This window comes from Cheilinus undulatus, linkage group 22 (genome assembly GCF_018320785.1).
Source record: "Cheilinus undulatus linkage group 22, ASM1832078v1, whole genome shotgun sequence".
Lineage (NCBI taxonomy): Eukaryota > Metazoa > Chordata > Actinopteri > Labriformes > Labridae > Cheilinus > Cheilinus undulatus.
In genome coordinates, this window is record NC_054886.1 from 3,997,815 (window position 1) to 4,015,339 (window position 17,525).

Here is a 17,525-nt window from a genome sequence, read left to right on the forward strand (position 1 = left end):
AAAGGAGACTGCATATAAAGTTCTCACAAGCAACCAAGCACTGCGGCTTCAACAAAATGACAGCAGCAAAGTTTGCTCTGTGTGTGATAGGCATGCTCTTTGGGAGAATGGGTAAGTTGTAGCTATTTTTTCACCTTTTAATGAGTTCTGCAGTGCTGTTAGTCATTGTTAGACTTTAACTTGAAGTTCTCTTGGTCTCAGTTTTCTCCTTAGTGGAAACAACGACCCTGGAACCATCACCATCTTTACATTTCCGATCAGTCAGTGCTGGTGAAGACGTGACTTTGGAGTGTTTCTATCAGGAGGGTGTAGCTGTGGTGTTTTACTGGTACAAACAAAGTTTGGGACAAAAACCAGAGCTGCTGTCTAAGTTCTATAAGCATAACAAAAATGGCTCTCTGATTGGTGAATTTCAGAATGATCCACGCTATAAGCTGGAAATCAGATCTGGGGAATATCACCTGAAGATCAGCAAAGTAAAATCATCAGACTCTGCTTCTTACTACTGCATGAGTGGATATTCTTATATATTTGAATTTAAAGAGAGCATCATCCTCCATGTGAAGAGTTCAGGTGTGAGCGTCCCAGCTCTGGTCCATCAGTCAGAGTCTGAAACCATCCAGCCAGGAGGCTCTGTGACTCTGAGCTGTACAGTCCACACTGAGACCTGTGATGGAGAACACAGTGTTTACTGGTTCAGAAACTCTGAGGAAGCTCATCCAGGACTCATTTACACCCATGGAGGCAGGAATGATCAGTGTGAGAGGAACCCTCACTCACACACTCACACTTGTGTCTACAACTTGAACATGAGGAGCCTGAATCTTTCTCATGCTGGGACCTACTACTGCGCTGTGGTCTCATGTGGACACATACTGTTTGGAAACGGGACCAAGCTGGACTTTGAGTGTAAGAAACCTTTTTGCTAAGTACCAGTGGGTACTTTAAATATTAAGAAATGAAAACTTCAGGGAATGTTTGACAGTCTATTAACTCTCATCAGCAGATGATGGTGTCTCTCTCTTCTTGGTGTATTTACTCAGTGGAGCTTTGGCGTTCACCATCATGTTAGTTGTTCCCCTGGCTTTCACAGCATGTGCAAAAGAGCAGTGCTCAGGTAGGCTGATCTGACATTCAGTTAAATAGTGTGTTCATTTTTTATGAAAAATTTTATGTTAATTTTGTGTTTGCAATCTTCCTCCACCAGGCAGTCATGCAAGAGCATCCAGAGCCTCCACTGCAGCAGAAGTGAGTATTTGAAAAAACACTGGAAGTGAGGGGGGGTGTGGGATTCTTTCTATAAAACAAAGAGATCTTTCATATGATTTAAACTCATGATTTTTATCTATTATTTAGAAAAGTATTTTTAAAATGAGTTCAAATTAAAATCAAAACATAGTTATTACATGATATTTGTGCTTAAATGCAAGTAAAAGTTATAACAACTACCTTAAATGCAAGTTTTGTAGATGACATTTTGTGCAATATTGTGCGTTTCAATGCACCTGAAGGGAAGATGGGGTCCCTAAACTCTGACACCATTTTTTGGGGGGTCACAGGCTGAAAAGTTTGGGAACCCTTGTTTTAGTCTGTTGATATTTTCTAACACCACTAAACAGTCCAAACCCCTCTGCTGCCTTGCAGCCGCTTAGCACCAATGTATGCTAGCTGAAGAAATAGCAATAACATATATTTAATAACTGATAATCACTTATTAATTAAACAGTTTTATTTTATTGAAAACATGCACAAATACATGACTTAAACATTTACCTAAAACAATAAGAACCTACATTCTCACACAGGTATTTAAATGTGTTTTTAAGATTTTCAAACACATCATGACAACATAGCATTAATGTTTTTTAATAATGCAGGTTTTCATCAAACCATTTCATCACTTCACATTATTTTACTTTTTCTCCAGGGTTCTCAAGATGCAGATGACCTCCAATATGAAAATCTATGGAAGAACAAAGCCAACAGATCACTGAGACAAAGGGACAGGACTTGGAGTGAATGTGTGTACTACACTGTCAGACAGTGAAGATGATGTTTTCAGGTTACCAGAGGTGACAGATCTGTCAGATTTCACATCCTGATACTGAAGTAAAGATGGACCCAGAGGCCCCAGTAAAACATGTGATATTTTGTAAGTGCAGTATTTCCGCTCTGTGCTTTTAGTCAACGACTCACAAACACGGCTGCATGTAACTGATGTCTGTGGTCACTGTGGGCTCAGCTACTCACAGGAGGATTTACAAAAATAAAACTTTGTCATACACAAAGGCCTCATAGTTCAAAGGGGTGAAATGTGCTTGTGCTTCACACAGCCTGTGATTTCCTGCCCCTGCTTGTAAATGCTTTTTTAAACTCGAGGTAAATTGAACCAATGGTAAAACTATCATAGCACAGTCATTAAAGGTGTTGAAGTAAAAATAAGGAGGGGTTCACTTGGCAGAGATGCTGGCAGTGAAGTACTTTAAGAATGAGCTGTAAATAACGCACTCAATGTTGAATAAAAATCATTTTGATAAATGTTGTCTGTTATTATGTGTGAGTGATCATGTTAGTCAGTTAACGTCATCTCTTGATTGGGACATGGAACAGACTGGTGTCACACCTCCTGACCTATAATAATAATAATAATAATAATAATAATAATGGAAGAATTTAATAGAATAAACCTTTATTGTCATTGCAGAATACAAGTACTGTGCAATAAAATGTTGTTATGCCTCTGTACAACCATGCAATATAGAAAAAAACAGTAAGAAATAGATTTTAAAAAGTATAAGTAGATAAAAAACATATATAGCTACAAATATAATTCCACGCATTGTGCAAATAGTGTGCAAATATAAAGACGTATAATAACTTAACAGTGCAAATATTTTTGTGTAGCAGCAACATGTTTTACTCTGTAATAGTGCATCAAGTGGAGAGTTTGTTGGATTTGTTTAGGGCAGCCACGGCCCTGGGGATGAAACTATTGTTCAGTCTGCTTGTGTGGGTGTGGAGGGCTCTGTAACGTTTGCCTGATGGCAACAGTTCGAGCAGGTGATGGCACAGATGTGTGGGGTCTTTGCAGATGCTGGTTGCTTTCCTGAGGCACCTGGTGGTGTAGATCTCATCCAGCGTGGGGAGTCGAGTCCCAATTATTTTCTGTGCACTCGACCCCACGCGCTGAAGTGCCTTCCTGTCTGCTGCCGAGCAGCTGCTGTACCATGATGAGATGCAGAATGTAAGATGCTCTCTATGGAGCAGCGGTAGAAGGTTACCAGTGTCTATTGTGGTAGTCTGGCCTTATCAGTGTCCTCAGGAAGAACAGCCGCTGCTGTGCCTTTTTCACTTGTGTGGTGGTGTGTGTCGTCCATGTCCTCAGATATGTGAACTCCCAGGAACCTGATGCTGGACACTCTCTCCACTCTTTAACCCTCAATGAAAATCGGAGTGAAGTCAGCAGCCTTGGGTTTCCTGATTTTGATGATGAGCTCCTTGAGTCTGCATTTAGAGAGAGGTTGTTTTCTGAGCACCAGTGCTCCAGCTTGTGAATCTCTGCTCTGTAGGCTGTTTCATCGCCGTCGGTGATCAGCCCCGACACGACCGTGTCGTCTGCAAATTTCACTTTTGTGTTGTGAAATTCAGGGACACAGTTGTGAGTGAACAGGGAGTACAGGATGGGACTAAGCACACACCCCTGTGGTGTTCCTGTGCTCAGGGTGATGGTGGAGGATGTGTATGGGCCCAGTCCCACAGCCTGTGGGTGCTCTGTGAGGAAGTCCTGGATCTAGTTGCAGAGCTGAGAGCTGAGGCGGAGCTGGTGGAGTTTTATGATAAGTTTTCCAGGGATGACTGGATAATAATAAAAATAATAATGAAAATAATAATAATAAAAATGATAATAATAGTAATAGATATAGTAATAATAATGAAAATAGTAATTATAAAAATAACAATAATAATAATAATAATAATAATAATAATAGTATATCAGGTAAGGCAGGCAGGCAAAATCCAAAAACAAAAGGAGAAGGACTCTAATTGCAGATAAACTCAAAGAAACTGATTTAATTAAACAAACAAAAGAACTTACTTAAACTAATCCACAAAACCAAAAGTCCATGAAACAAAGCAAAAGGCACGGGAGGCATGAGGAGTAACACTGGGAGTAACAACAGGGAATGACATCTGATGAACCGACACAGAGAGACACAGAGCTTATATACACAGGGAGAGATTAACAATGGAGGACAGGTGTGGACAATCAGACACAGGTGAAACTGGTGAAGGTAATCAACGAGGAGGGAAACTGAAGCAGGAAGCAAAACTAGAATCACACACAAGGGAAGGCAACTACAAAATAAAACAGGAAACATAACACAAGAAGCACACAAGACTCAAAACTGGACACAAGAGGCTGAACTACAGAAACGCTGACACAGGAGGAGTACACAGGAGGATACAAAGAACCAAGGAGGGAAACTCAAACACAGGGAGTAGAACTTAAACATGAAACAACAAAACAAGAAGCACAGGGAAATTTAACATGAAACAGGGAATTAACTAAACATAAAGCACAGGAAGTAAAAACTAGACATGAAACAAGAAATAAACTAGACATGAAATACAAGGAGTACCCTGGCACATATATTATGTTACATATTTTTGTCAGTGTTTAATCTAATAGACATGAGTGATATTTAAAAACGGATTCAATGGAAGATTAAAATTGTCAACAGAAGCTGAAATTACCTTTTTTCAAACATTGTGTTGATTTGGTTTCAAACTCAGCGTGGCCTACTATCACTGTAAGACTGCAGTGAAAACAACAGACTGTCCCTTTAATTTCACCATCAGTCTTTTCTCTGTGTGGTTGTTTGTATTTCAGCTCCTGTCCAGTAGGAGGCAGTAGTCCTTTTACCGCTGGTTATCACATCACTGCTACAGACAGACTTTTAGTTTAAGACCCAGATTAAAGTTTTCCTGATCTGATTAAAGATCACATCAATAACTGAGCACAGACGCTTACACTGAGCCTTCAAACAGAGTTGTATGCTTTTGTTTCAGCCACAGAGTGACGTACTTAGAGCTGACGCTGTGTAACGATGACAAAAAAAGCTTTTTTTTTTCTTTTTTTTTTTTTTAGAGCTCTGGGGAGCAGGTAGCACAACGTGTTTCACTGTTTACAGCAAACAATTCCACCCAAATACAAATACCATGTAACAGAGCTCAAGCACCCAGAGTTCCCCATACTTCATACTTTATTTTTAATCAAATCTTCACATTTTTTGCTCGTTTTAGTTGATTGTCTCAAACACTCAGAGACCGAGACAGGTTTATAAGCCATCTGGCCACCTGCATGAGAAAAGAAAAACGTGTTTGTGAGTTCTCGCTCTGGTCAAGTGTGCTCACGTCAGTTTCGACACCGGTGGTTTTGACACCCTCCTCTCTCCTCTCTGACAGGATGTCTACGTGGTTTTGTTTCTGATGCTGTTTGTTTGTTTGTTTCAGTGGTCTCTGCTTTAACCCTTTCTTTTCCATGCAGGTCTACTCATTCTTACACATGCATTTCTACCAGTGGGTCAAAAAATGCACAAACTCCCACTTATTCATTTTTGCACCACATCATTTAGAAATAGTAAAACTGCTGCCTTGTGGTTCAGTGCCACAGTGAGGTATAGAGGTTTGACATTTGTGCATTCACAAGCATTGGTGCATTCAAGATAGGGAAGGAGGAGCATTCAAACTGCTTATATGGAAGTTAATATGGGCAAGGCTTTACCTTCTCGTCCCTGTAGCTCAGACAGAATTCTTTGAATAAACTGGCTGAACTGGTTACCTGACAAGCCAGGTTGACTGTGTCACATCTCTATGAGTAGTTTTTGTTACTCTTGCAATTAAAGTAATCTCTTATTAGTTACATTTTTCACAAAAGTGAGCTGTCGCCTAAAAAAAAAAACTCCCCCATTAAAATCTTTAAAAGGAGATGCACTGTTTCTGTTTCTCTCCTTCTTGTCGGCACATGCTGTGCCAAGAAAAATAATTTGCCCCTTCCTTATATCTTATTTTTTAGAATATTTAGCATACTTAAATGTTTTAGATCATCCAGCAAAGATAACACTAGCAAATGGAAAATGCAGATTTTTAAATGCAGATTTTATTTGTTATGGGGAAAAGTCATCCAAACCTACCTGGCTCTATGTGACTGGTTGTGCCACCCTTGGCAGCAACAACTGCAAGAAAGAGTTGGGAGGAAATTTGTCCCACTCTTCTTTGCAGAATTGTTTTAATTCAGCCACAGTGGAGGGGTTTCCAGTATGACGGCCTGTTTGAGGACATGCCACAGCATCTCAGTCAGATTTAAGTTTTTTAAAGTCTGTCTGAGGTGGACTTGGTCATGCTGCGAGAGCTTGGGGTCAGGAACTGATGGTCTTCATTCAGGACTTTCTGGTAGAGAGCAGAATACTACTGAAGCATCAAAGCAGCCCCAAACCATCACACCACCACCATGTTTGACTGATATCCTTTTATAAAACGCTGTGTTCATTTAACACCTGGATGCACGCCTTCAAAAAATACAGCTTTTGTCTCATCAGTCCACTGATTAGTTCCCCAAAAATCTTGGGGATCATCGTCAAATGTGAGATAAGTCTTGACAAGAGTGCTCTCTTTGGCCCGCAGTGGTTCTCACCTTGAAACCCCCCCATGGATGCCATTTCTGCCCACCCTCTATCTTATTGTTGAAACATGAACTCTGACCTTAACTGAGCCAGTGAGGCCTGCGGGTCCTCAGATGTTGTTCTGGGTTCTTTTGTGACCTCCTGGATGAGTCGTCGATACGCTCTTGGAGTCATTGTGGTAGGCTGGCCCCTCATGGGAAGGTTCACCACTATCCCAAGTGTTCCCCACTTGTGGGTAATGGCTCTCACTGTGGTTGGCTGTAGTCCCAAAGCCTTGGAAATGACTTTGTAACCCCTCCCAGACTGATAGATGTCACTGAATTGGTTTCTCATCTTTTCTTTAATTTCTGTAGATGGCACCATGATGTGTTACTTTTTGGGATTTTTGGCCTACAGCAGCTCTACCTGCATCTAATCGTTTCACATGCTTGCATGTTTACAGGCTCACAGTACAACTAAACCTCACTTGTAGCTCATCTCTCCCCAAGCACCTGTGAATCAGAGGGTTTTATGTCAAATTTTTTCACAACACCCTCAATCATTATGGAAAATAGAATTTGATTGCAAGATCAGTAGCTTTTCTTTTCATTGCTAAAAACCACTCAATCAAAGTTTAGCTTCATTACTTTGATCATAAAAGGATGTTTGTAAGATTGCATGCTCTGCAAACACTTTCTTCTTTGCAGCTCTTTCAAACAGGCAAACAGCAGAGGAACGGAAAAGTGACCAAAGTGCACTGAGAACTACAAACCACACAGCAGCTAGAAAAACAACCCTTTGTAGTTGTTTGTGGTGTACGACCCTCATCTCACAGAAGGTGGGCTCTCGCTCTTACACATGCAACATCTCATCTGCAGCTCTGTGCCGATGTTTCTGAGCACACCGCCGCGCTTTGAAGGTGTCTGTGCAGAACAGATCTAGCATAACAAGTGATAATGTTCCACTGACCCTGTGATCACGTTGCTAAGACTCTGATGGTAACCACAAACAAGAGAGAGATGCATTGTGAGAAGGGGGAAACATCACACATGTAAGGCGATGTGCAGTTGTGATTGTAGATAACACAAGCATGGGTTTGCAAGATGTATTAAACTTACTTCTCATTTCTAGCTGTTTGGCCCCGTTAGGGTCACAGGGCCTCAAGTCAATCCCAACCATCATCAGGTGAGTCAGGGTCTATTCTGGACTGGCTGCATTTAACCACAAGGCAGACTTCTAGAGATGAACAATCACTCTCACATCAACAACTGCAGACAGTTTAAAGTTTCTGTTCATCTAAAATGCATGTCTTTGGACTGTGGGGAAGAGCCAGAATGACTGTAAGGAGACCATGCAAACCCAAACAGAAAAACAGTCTTGATCCAGTCAAAGACATAGAGCACCATATGACTGGAAGGCAAAAGCACTGACTACACGCTACCATGCAGCCCTGAAGCAGCAGCCAGAACTGAGTATTGATCCCACTGAGTCTCATGAAAACATGCCTCTGTGGCAGCAGTGGCTGTGTGAGGAGACATTATGTTTTCAGGTTGTTCATATTAACCTCTATGTGCCCATCCAAGCAAGATCTGTAGAAGCTTTGAGGGATTTACATCCACTCTGACTTCACAACAAACTAATCTGGTTTTAAAGGTTAAAGGTCAGGGCCTTTGGGCATTTTTTTGAAATTTTCAACATTTTTAACCCAGATCTCCTGCTTTTTGCCCATTTTAGCCTCTTCTTGTTGCTACTTTTCTCTTTATTGCCACATTTCAGGAACTTTTTGCCACATTTAACCAATTTTGCAGCTTTTTTCTATTTTTTTTTCCTCTTTTTTTTTGTGCCTTTTAGGCAAAAGGCTATTTTTTGCCACTTCTCTTTACAACATTTAACTCTTTATATCTACTTAATGCCCATTTTGCCATTTCTTTTTAGCCGCTTGTGGCCCATGTTTGCTACTGCTTGTGTCAACTTTTAAACCCATTTGACACACTTTTGGCCCATTATGCCACATTTAACTCTAACTGCTCATGTTTGCTGCTTCTCTTTGCTGCTTTTAACCCATTATTCTGTTCTTTTTTCCCCATTTTGCCACTTCAACCCATTTTTTGCTACTTTATGCCCATTTTGCACCTTCTTCAAGCCATTTTAACCCATTTTTTGCCACCTCACTTTTAATCCATTGTCTTTATTTCAACCCCATTTTACCACTATAATCCATTTGGGCTACTTTATGCCCATTTTGCCATGTCTTTTTTCACTTCTTACCTGCTTTTGTTGCTTTTTGCCTATTTTAGAAACTTCTATGTGCCAGTTTCAACCAATTTCAAACAAATTTGGATCTTTTCTTATCTTTTCTTTCCATATTTCACCAAATTTGGCCCATGTTTGCCACTTCTCTTTGCCACTCTAACCCATTTTGCTTTTTGCTTTTTTTTTTTCTTTTTTTGAACCCTATTTTGTAATTTAACCCATTTTTGCTATTTAATGCATATTTTTGCCACATTTTTGCTATTTTTAACCCATTCTTATCTTTTGAGACAATTCTTGCTGCTTTTTGCCCATTTTACCACTTTTTTGCCCGTGGTTACCCATGTTTGACACTTCTATTTGTGACTTTTAACCAATTTTTGTTTTTTTAACCTTACTTTTTCACTTTAATCTATTTTTATCTGTGTTATGCCTACTTTGCCACTTCTCTTATCCACTTTTGACCAGTTTTGCTGTTTTTTTTTTTTTTTTTGCCAATTGTGACCCATGTTTGTCACTTCTCGTGTCTAATTTAACCCACTTCCCACAGTTTTGGCCCATTTTGCCATATTTTTGTCACTTCTTACCTGTTTTTGTTGCTTTTGCCCATTTCAGACTCTTCTTTTCAACCCATTTTGCTAAACTTTTGGATCCCTCCTTTCCACATTTGACGCATTTTTTCCGTTTTTTACCAATTGTGGCCTGTTTTTTGTCTCTTTGCCGCTCTAAGCCATGATTCTGTTTATTTCAATCCTATTTGCCACATTAACCCATTTTTGCAACTAGATGCTATCTTGCCACTTCTTTTAGTCACTTTTACCTGTTTTTATTGCTTTTTGCCCATTTCAGAAACTTTTTTTGCTACTTTCAACCTATCTTCACCGCACCTTTAGATCTTCTTTCCACATTTGACTAATTTTGCCCCTTTTTTACCAGTTGTGGCCCATTGCCACTTCTCTTTGCCCCTCTAAGCCATAATTCTGTTTATTGTTCAACTCTATTTGCCACTTTAACCCATTTCTGCTACTTAATGCACATTTTTACCACTTCTTTTGATTTCTAACCCATTCTTTCCACTTTTAAACATTTTGTTGCTGTTTTATGCCAATTGTTGCCCATGTTGCTACTTCTCTTTGTCACTTTGAGCCCATGTTTTTTCAGTTTGTTACCCTATTTAGCCACACTAGCCCATATTGCCACTTTATGCCCTTTATGCCACTTCCTTTTACCTTTTAAACCCATTTTTGTAACTTGTGTTTTCCCCTTTCTTGTTGTTTTCACAGATTTCCACTCTGACTCCAGGATGAACTGATTAGACTTGAGGTTTATGGACTAATATCATCGGGACTTATATTTTCCTTGCTTGTGAAATTGATGTCTTAAAAACACTTTGAGGGACTTTTTCCAAACTTAAAAAAAGGCCCCTCTGGCACAAGAATGAATAAACTCACTTGTGCAGGTCCAGGGTAAAGGTCATTAGACCTCACATCACCCAGACTGCAAACACTGCCATCACTGATGTTCTGGCCTGGATTTTAGTGAGGACCTTCTGGAAATGAATATTACAAATACCAAGGAGTTGTGCTGTGGGGGCAGAGGGAAATCATCCCTTTTTGAACCACTTATGATCAGGCTGAGTTTTTAAAATACCCGGGAACAGAGCTGAACACCTGTCTTAACTTCTCTCACCATGCTCACTGTTTACAAAAACGCACAACAGCGCCTCCACCTGCTGAGGAAACTAAGGACTTTTAATCTCAAAAAGCCTTGAGGTATTCTCCAAGCCTTTCACGTATGTCCACTCTGGATAAGGGTGATTGGATTGGATTGAAAAGGTCATGGGTCAAAGGTCAAGGTCAGTAGGCTTTATGTTTATCACTTGCTTGTGGGCATGATATCTTAAGAACACTCTGAAGGATTTTTTGAACAAATGTCCATGAACTTCAGCCATAACTAAATGATTTATTGGTTAGATTTCGAAGGGGGTAGGTCAAGGTTGTTGTGTTTTGTGTTGAAATTAAAGTAGAGCAAACAACAGCAAACATCAAATATGGTCTCAGTAGCTCTTTTTTATTCATATAAACAGTAAAAAATGACATTTTATATTTTTCTCTTTCATATCTCAAAGTCTAAGATCAGAAAGTTTGCATAAATGTGGGTGTGGCCTAGCTGACAGGTGAATGTGTTGTAGCTGTTGATGGTTCGGGTTAGCTTGTTTATCAAAGTCAGTTTGAGGTTGTATTTCCAACATGGCAACCGCCATCACAGGGTTTCAGAATGACCCTTCAGGAACTGATGGGTGATGTCACTGATACTATGTCCATGTTTTATACAGATTATGGTTCTATTGCCTAACACCGGAGTAAACACATTCAGGCCAGCTGTCGTCCCTCTGTCTTGGTCTTGTTGATCTGTTGGCATGGTTCTTCCTTAGAGCAGCATAATGGAGGTTCTCTGTATCCTGGGAAGAACATAAGACAGTACTGTTAGCTCTGTTACTGTATTATAAGTTAGACAGAGATGTCATCCTTCTTTTGTGGCTTGACAAGACAGCGGAACCTTTGACACTACTTTTAGCAATTTCCTTTGATAGATACAGCAGAAATATTCCACTTTTATGTTTGTATGTTTCAGTCATGACAGGGAAACACTAAGAAAATACTGACCTCTGCATTGGAATCCGGTGCAGCTGAGGTTCTGGGTTCAGGACCTGATTATGAATAAAACAACAACAAAAAATAAAAAGCCTGTTGAAAACACACGTCTGTTTAAGTGACTTTGCAACATAAACTCTCACTAAGTAGGCTGTTTGGGATAGGACTGTGTTTTAACTACAAAGGCCTTTGTGGAACAAAGTTGCTTACCAGCTGAACCTTAAAAAGGCCGACTGGAAGCTAAATAATGTATTTGTGAATGCCAGCGTTAAGGTGAAGTGTCCTGCCAAAAGACACTTCTCTGACTTCGGGATCCAGGGACTGGACCCCAACCTCACGATTGAGAGATAACTATCAATGAACTACCATGAAACTGACAGAAACAACCCCAATACCAAAAAAAGATGGGGCACTGTGTAAAATGTACTTAAAATCAATGTAATGATTTGCAAATCCCATAAACCCATTTGCATTCACAATAGAACACATCTAAAAAAGGAGGGACAGTCCATGTTTACTATTGTATAGCAATCCCTCGTCTTGTTTTTTTTTGGGAGAGGAATGTTGTCCCATTCTTGTCTGATGTGATTCTAGCAGCTCAACAGTCCTGGGTCTTCTTTGCTGGATTTTTAATTTTATTATGTGCAATGTTTTCTGTTAGGTCTAGACAACAGGCAGGCCAGTTCATGACATGGACTCTTCTACTGTGAAGCTATTCTGTGTTGATGGATGTGTTATGTGGTTTAGCGTAGTTTTGCTTAAATAGTCAAGGCCTTCCCTGAAAGAGACGTCCGTATGGTAGCATATGTTGCTCTAAAACCTCTCTCTACTTTTCAGTATTGATAGTTCCTTTCCAGATGTGTAAGCTGCCCACACCACTAATGCAACCCCATACCATCAGAGATGCAGGCCTTAGAACTGTTCACTGATAACAAGCTGGGTAGTCCCTGTCCTCTTTGGTCTACAGGACACAGCATCTGTGGTTTCCATAAAGAATTTCCCATTTTGATTAATCCGACCACAGAACAGTTTTTCCATTAAGCTTTGCTCCATTTTAAATGAGCTTTGACCCAGAATGGATGGGAGCATTGTTGCAACTGTGTTCCCAAATGGCTTCTTCTCTGCATTCATGTATGGCACAACAAACTGTGGCGACAGACAGTGACTGCTGAAAGCCCATGCAGTGATTTCCAGTACAGAATCCAGTCTGTTTTTAATGGAGTGCTACCTAGGGCCCCATGACCGTCATATTACTGACTTTTGGCCTTGTCCCTTGCACACAGAGATTTCTCCACATTCTCAGAAACTTTTGATGATATTATGGACTGTAGATGGAGGAATATTCAAAGTCTTCACCTTTTTATATGGAGGAACATTTTTCTGAAATTGCTCAACAATTTTGAGATGCAATTTATCACAGATTGTTGAACCTCTGCCCATCTTTACTTCTGAAAGACTCTGCCCCTCTAAAATTCTCCTTTCATACTCAGTCATGTTACTGACCTGTTGCCATGCACCCATTTTCTATACTGCTTATCCCATTGGGGGTCGCATGGGGGCCTGGAGCCTATCCCAGCTGTCATTGGGTGACAGGCGGGGTACACCCTGGACTGGTCACCAGTCAGTCACAGGGCTGACATATAGAGACAGACAGCCGGGCACACTCACATTCACACCTACGGCCAATCTAGAGTGATCAATTAACCTAATGAGCATGTTTTTGGTGGTGAGAGGAAGCCGGAGTATCTGAAGAGAACCCATGCATGTAAGGGGAAAATCATGCAAACTCCGCACAAAAAGGTCCTGATCAGAAAGCGAAGCAGGGAGGCAACAGCGCTAACCCCCTGCCCCACCATGCAGCCCTCACCTGTTGCCATTTAACCAAATTCATTGCAAAAATGCTTTTCCAGCTGTTTTTTTTATTAGAACCACTTATTTTTCCAGCTTTTTTGCCTTGTCCCTACTTTTTTGAGATGTGTTGCTGCTGCCATCAAATTCAAAATGAGCTAATACTTTTCATGAAATGGTAAAATGCATACCTGGTAAGTGTCAACATCTGATTTGTTTTTTTATGCTCTAGGTGGATAAAAAAAATTGTTCATGGTATTTCCAAATCATCGCATTCTGTTTTTATTTACATCGTCCACAGTGCCCCAACTATTTTGGGGGCTGGGGTTGTGAAATGATTGGTCAGGATTACCCTTAAAGTGTTGCCAATCTGTCAGCTGAGACAGGGTAAGATTTTTGTTGCGTAGACTGACATGGTGCCATTGCAAAAGACAAAGAATTGGCCCTTAAGAAGTCCACTTACGTTACAGTCAGTAATTTATCAGACAAACCATCCTGATCTCTGAGGGTGGTATCTAATGATAGGTTTTTGTGTTTTCTATTAAATATGGGAGATTTAACCAAAAGCCTACCTGTGCAGCTGCAGCTGGTTGTCTTGTACATTATAAATGCGTTGTATGCCAGGAAAACAGCAAGGATAGTGGTAAAAGCCAAAGCTGTACTCAAGATGTACACCACAAGACTGCCTTTATCATCTGAAAATTAAAACTTGGTCAAGTTAATGATAGCTTAGTTGTTTTACATTAAATCTGAACATAAAGCATCCTGTTTCAATGCTTTACTTACCTTTAAAGTCCAGCTTGGTCCCGTTTCCAAACAGTATGTGTCCACATGAGACCACAGCGCAGTAGTAGGTCCCAGCATGAGAAAGATTCAGGCTCCTCATGTTCAAGTTGTAGACACAAGTGTGAGTGTGTGAGTGAGGGTTCCTCTCACACTGATCATTCCTGCCTCCATGGGTGTAAATGAGTCCTGGATGAGCTTCCTCAGAGTTTCTGAACCAGTAAACACTGTGTTCTCCATCACAGGTCCCAGTGTGGACTGTACAGCTCAGAGTCACAGAGCCTCCTGGCTGGATGGTTTCAGACTCTGACTGATGGACCAGAGCTGGGACGCTCACACCTGAACTCTTCACATGGAGGATGATGCTCTCTTTAAATTCAAATGTATAAGAATATCCACTCATGCAGTAGTAAGAAGCAGAGTCTGATGGTTTTACTTTGCTGATCTTCAGGTGATATTCCCCAGATCTGATTTCCAGCTTATAGCGTGGATCATTCTGAAATTCACCAATCAGAGAGCCATTTTTGTCATACTTATAGAACTTAGACAGCAGCTCTGGTTTTTGTCCCAAACTTTGTTTGTACCAGTAAAACATCACAGCTACACCCTCCTGATAGAAACACTCCAAAGTCACGTCTTCACCAGCACTGACTGATCGGAAATGTAAAGATGGTGATGGTTCCACGGTCGTTGTTTCCACTAAGGAGAAAACTGAGACCAAGAGAACTTCAAGTTAAAGTCTAACAATGACTAACAGCACTGCAGAACTCATTAAAAGGTGAAAAAAATAGCTACAACTTACCCATTCTCCCAAAGAGCATGCCTATCACACACAGAGCAAACTTTGCTGCTGTCATTTTGTTGAAGCCGCAGTGCTTGGTTGCTTGTGAGAACTTTATATGCAGTCTCCTTTCCATCGAGACAGTTTGACTAGCCAATCAGAAGTAGTCACATGGTTAGAGACCACACTGCTGGGTCTGGTCTATATGAAAGAATTCAAATTGAGAACAAAAAGGAATCTGGAAAGATTTAGTCAGAGGTGGCACATCCTCTGAGCCTATTCAGCTAACTGCTGTTGTCTAGCTTATCTGAGGTATTTTTCTTACATGACTACAACCATGACAATGTCAAATCTTTGTGTGAAGAGGAGTCTTTTATTCCTTAGCACTGTTAAATTAAAAAAGCAGTCCAGATAACTTTAACTAGTGATGGATGAAGTACATAGAGAGGAGGGCCTGGGATTTTAAAGTCTAGACTACTGATTATTGTATTTGCATTAATGTTTGTATCTAGAGCTATTGTACTGAAAAAGAAAATAAATAGTGCCCTTTAAAGTCTGCACCAGACATGCAAACATCAAGTCCAAAAAAGCTGGGACATTGTCTGAAATTATTATAGGAACAGATACAGTGAACTGCAACTCGTTTCATTCCATATACAATGGGATTTAGCAAAATGACAAACATTATTTACTTACTTACTCAAAAAATACACAATATTGTGACTTCCATGCCTTCAAAAAAAACCCTAGAAAGACGGCTGCAGACAGTAGCTCTCAGATGCCCCTTCTTACAGACTGCCACTGGGTTAGGGTTAGTCTAACCCTAACTCGTCTCACGGTTTAAATTGAATTTGAATTTAAAACTGCGAGACACTGTCTCTGTCAGAATGGAAGTGCCGTAAGTGCCAATATAAAATATTTTCACTTTTTAGATTCTTAAAAAAAACATCGACTTTATTCAAATACAACATCTGGCAGATGCATTCATGAAAAAACACAATGCAAACTTTATAGACTGAGAAATATGAATAAAACAGAAAAAAGTCAGAGGTCTAATCTGGGAATAAATCATGTATAGACCTGTTTTAGAAGTAGATACATGAAGAGCTGCACCCTTTAGCTTTGTTAGCTTAGCAATTGCTAACATAACTACAGCGAATACACTGTTACCAATGTAGTTAAGGTAGTTTCAGCAATGTGAGCTTTAGCAAATGTAGCTAAAGCTAATGTAGCTACATAAACCACACATATAATGTAGTTATGTAGATCACGTAGCTAATGTTAGCTTTGATTGTATAGATATCCATAAGCTTTGCGAGTCTTAGCTTTAGGTTAGTTATCGACATACACTATATTGCCAAAAGTATTCGCTCACCTCATGGGAATCTTTCACCATTCTTCCAGAAGCGCTTTTGTGAGGTCACACACTGATGTTGGACGAGAAGGCCTGGCTCTCAGTCTCCGCTCTAATTCATCCCAAAGGTGTTCTATCAGGTTGAGGTCAGGACTCTGTGCAGGCCAGTCAAGTTCATCCACACCAAACTCTCTCATCCATGTCTTTATGGACCTTGCTTTGTGCACTGGTGCACAGTCATGTTGGAACAGGAAGGGGCCATCCCCAAACTGTTCCCACAAAGTTGGGAGCATGGAATTGTCTAAAATCTCTTGGTAAGCTGAATAATTCAGAGTTCCTTTCACTGGAACTAAGGGCCAAGCCCAGCTCCTGAAAAACAACCCCACACCATAATCCCCCCTCCACCAAACTTTACACTTGGCACAATGCAGTCAGTCCTGGCAGCCGCCAAACCAAGACTCATCCATCAGATTGCCAGATGGAGAAGTGCGATTCGTCACTCCAGAGAACGTGTGTCCACTGCTCTAGAGTCCAGTGGCGGCGTGCTTTACACCACTGCATCTGACGCTTTGCATTGCACTTGGTGTTGTATGGCTTGGATGCAGCTGCTCGGCCATGGAAAGCCATCCATGAAGCTCTCTTCACACTGTTCTTGAGCTAATCTAAAGGCCTAAAGGCCACATTAAGTTTAGAGGTCTGTAGGGATTGACTCTGCAGAAAGTTGGTGACCTCTGCGCACTATGCGCCTCAGAATCTGCCAAACCCACTCGATCATTTTACATGGCCTACCACTTCATGGCTGAGTTGCTGTCATTTCCAATCACTTCCACTCTGTTATAATAACATTGACAGTTGACTGTGGAATATTTAGGAGTGAGGAAATTTCACCACTGGACTTGTTGCACAGGTGGCATCCTATCACAGTACCATGCTAGAATTCACTGAGCTCCTGAGAGCGACCCATTCTTTCACAAATGTTTGTAGAAACAGTCTGCATGTCTAGGTGCTTGATTTTATACACCTGTGGCCATGGAAGTGATTGGAACACCTGATTTCAATTATTTGGATGGATGAGTGAATACTTTTGGCAATATAGTGTAGCTTATGCAGCTAACGGAGCTATGGTAGCGTTATAGTGTTTTTATGGAGGATAAGCTTTAATCCTGTAATCAGACTGTTTATTTGGCTTAATG

At 40.6% G+C, this 17,525-nt stretch overlaps 2 protein-coding genes across 3 annotated transcripts; one reads left to right on the forward strand and one right to left on the reverse strand.

Moving 5' to 3' along the window:
• The first annotated feature begins 60 nt into the window (after positions 1–60).
• On the forward strand, positions 61–2,061 carry LOC121504692. Of its 2 annotated transcripts, none has more exons than XM_041779705.1 (5): positions 61–111; positions 202–909; positions 1,004–1,117; positions 1,208–1,248; positions 1,928–2,061. In XM_041779705.1, exons 1-5 carry the CDS (start codon positions 93–95, stop codon positions 2,045–2,047), a joined length of 1,002 nt encoding a protein of 333 aa, XP_041635639.1. In that variant the 5' UTR covers positions 61–92; the 3' UTR covers positions 2,048–2,061. The 2 variants fall into 2 exon arrangements, with proteins under 2 accessions (XP_041635639.1, XP_041635640.1); XM_041779706.1 differs by having other exon boundaries at positions 1,007–1,117.
• Positions 2,062–10,971: 8,910 nt separating this feature from the next.
• LOC121504691 lies at positions 10,972–15,053 on the reverse strand. Its single transcript, XM_041779703.1, has 5 exons — positions 15,000–15,053; positions 14,201–14,908; positions 13,987–14,109; positions 11,579–11,622; positions 10,972–11,373 (listed from the first exon to the last, which is right to left on the reverse strand). The coding sequence occupies exons 1-5, from the start codon at positions 15,016–15,018 to the stop codon at positions 11,257–11,259; spliced, it is 1,011 nt and encodes a 336-aa protein (XP_041635637.1). The 5' UTR covers positions 15,019–15,053; the 3' UTR covers positions 10,972–11,256.
• Positions 15,054–17,525: the final 2,472 nt, after the last annotated feature.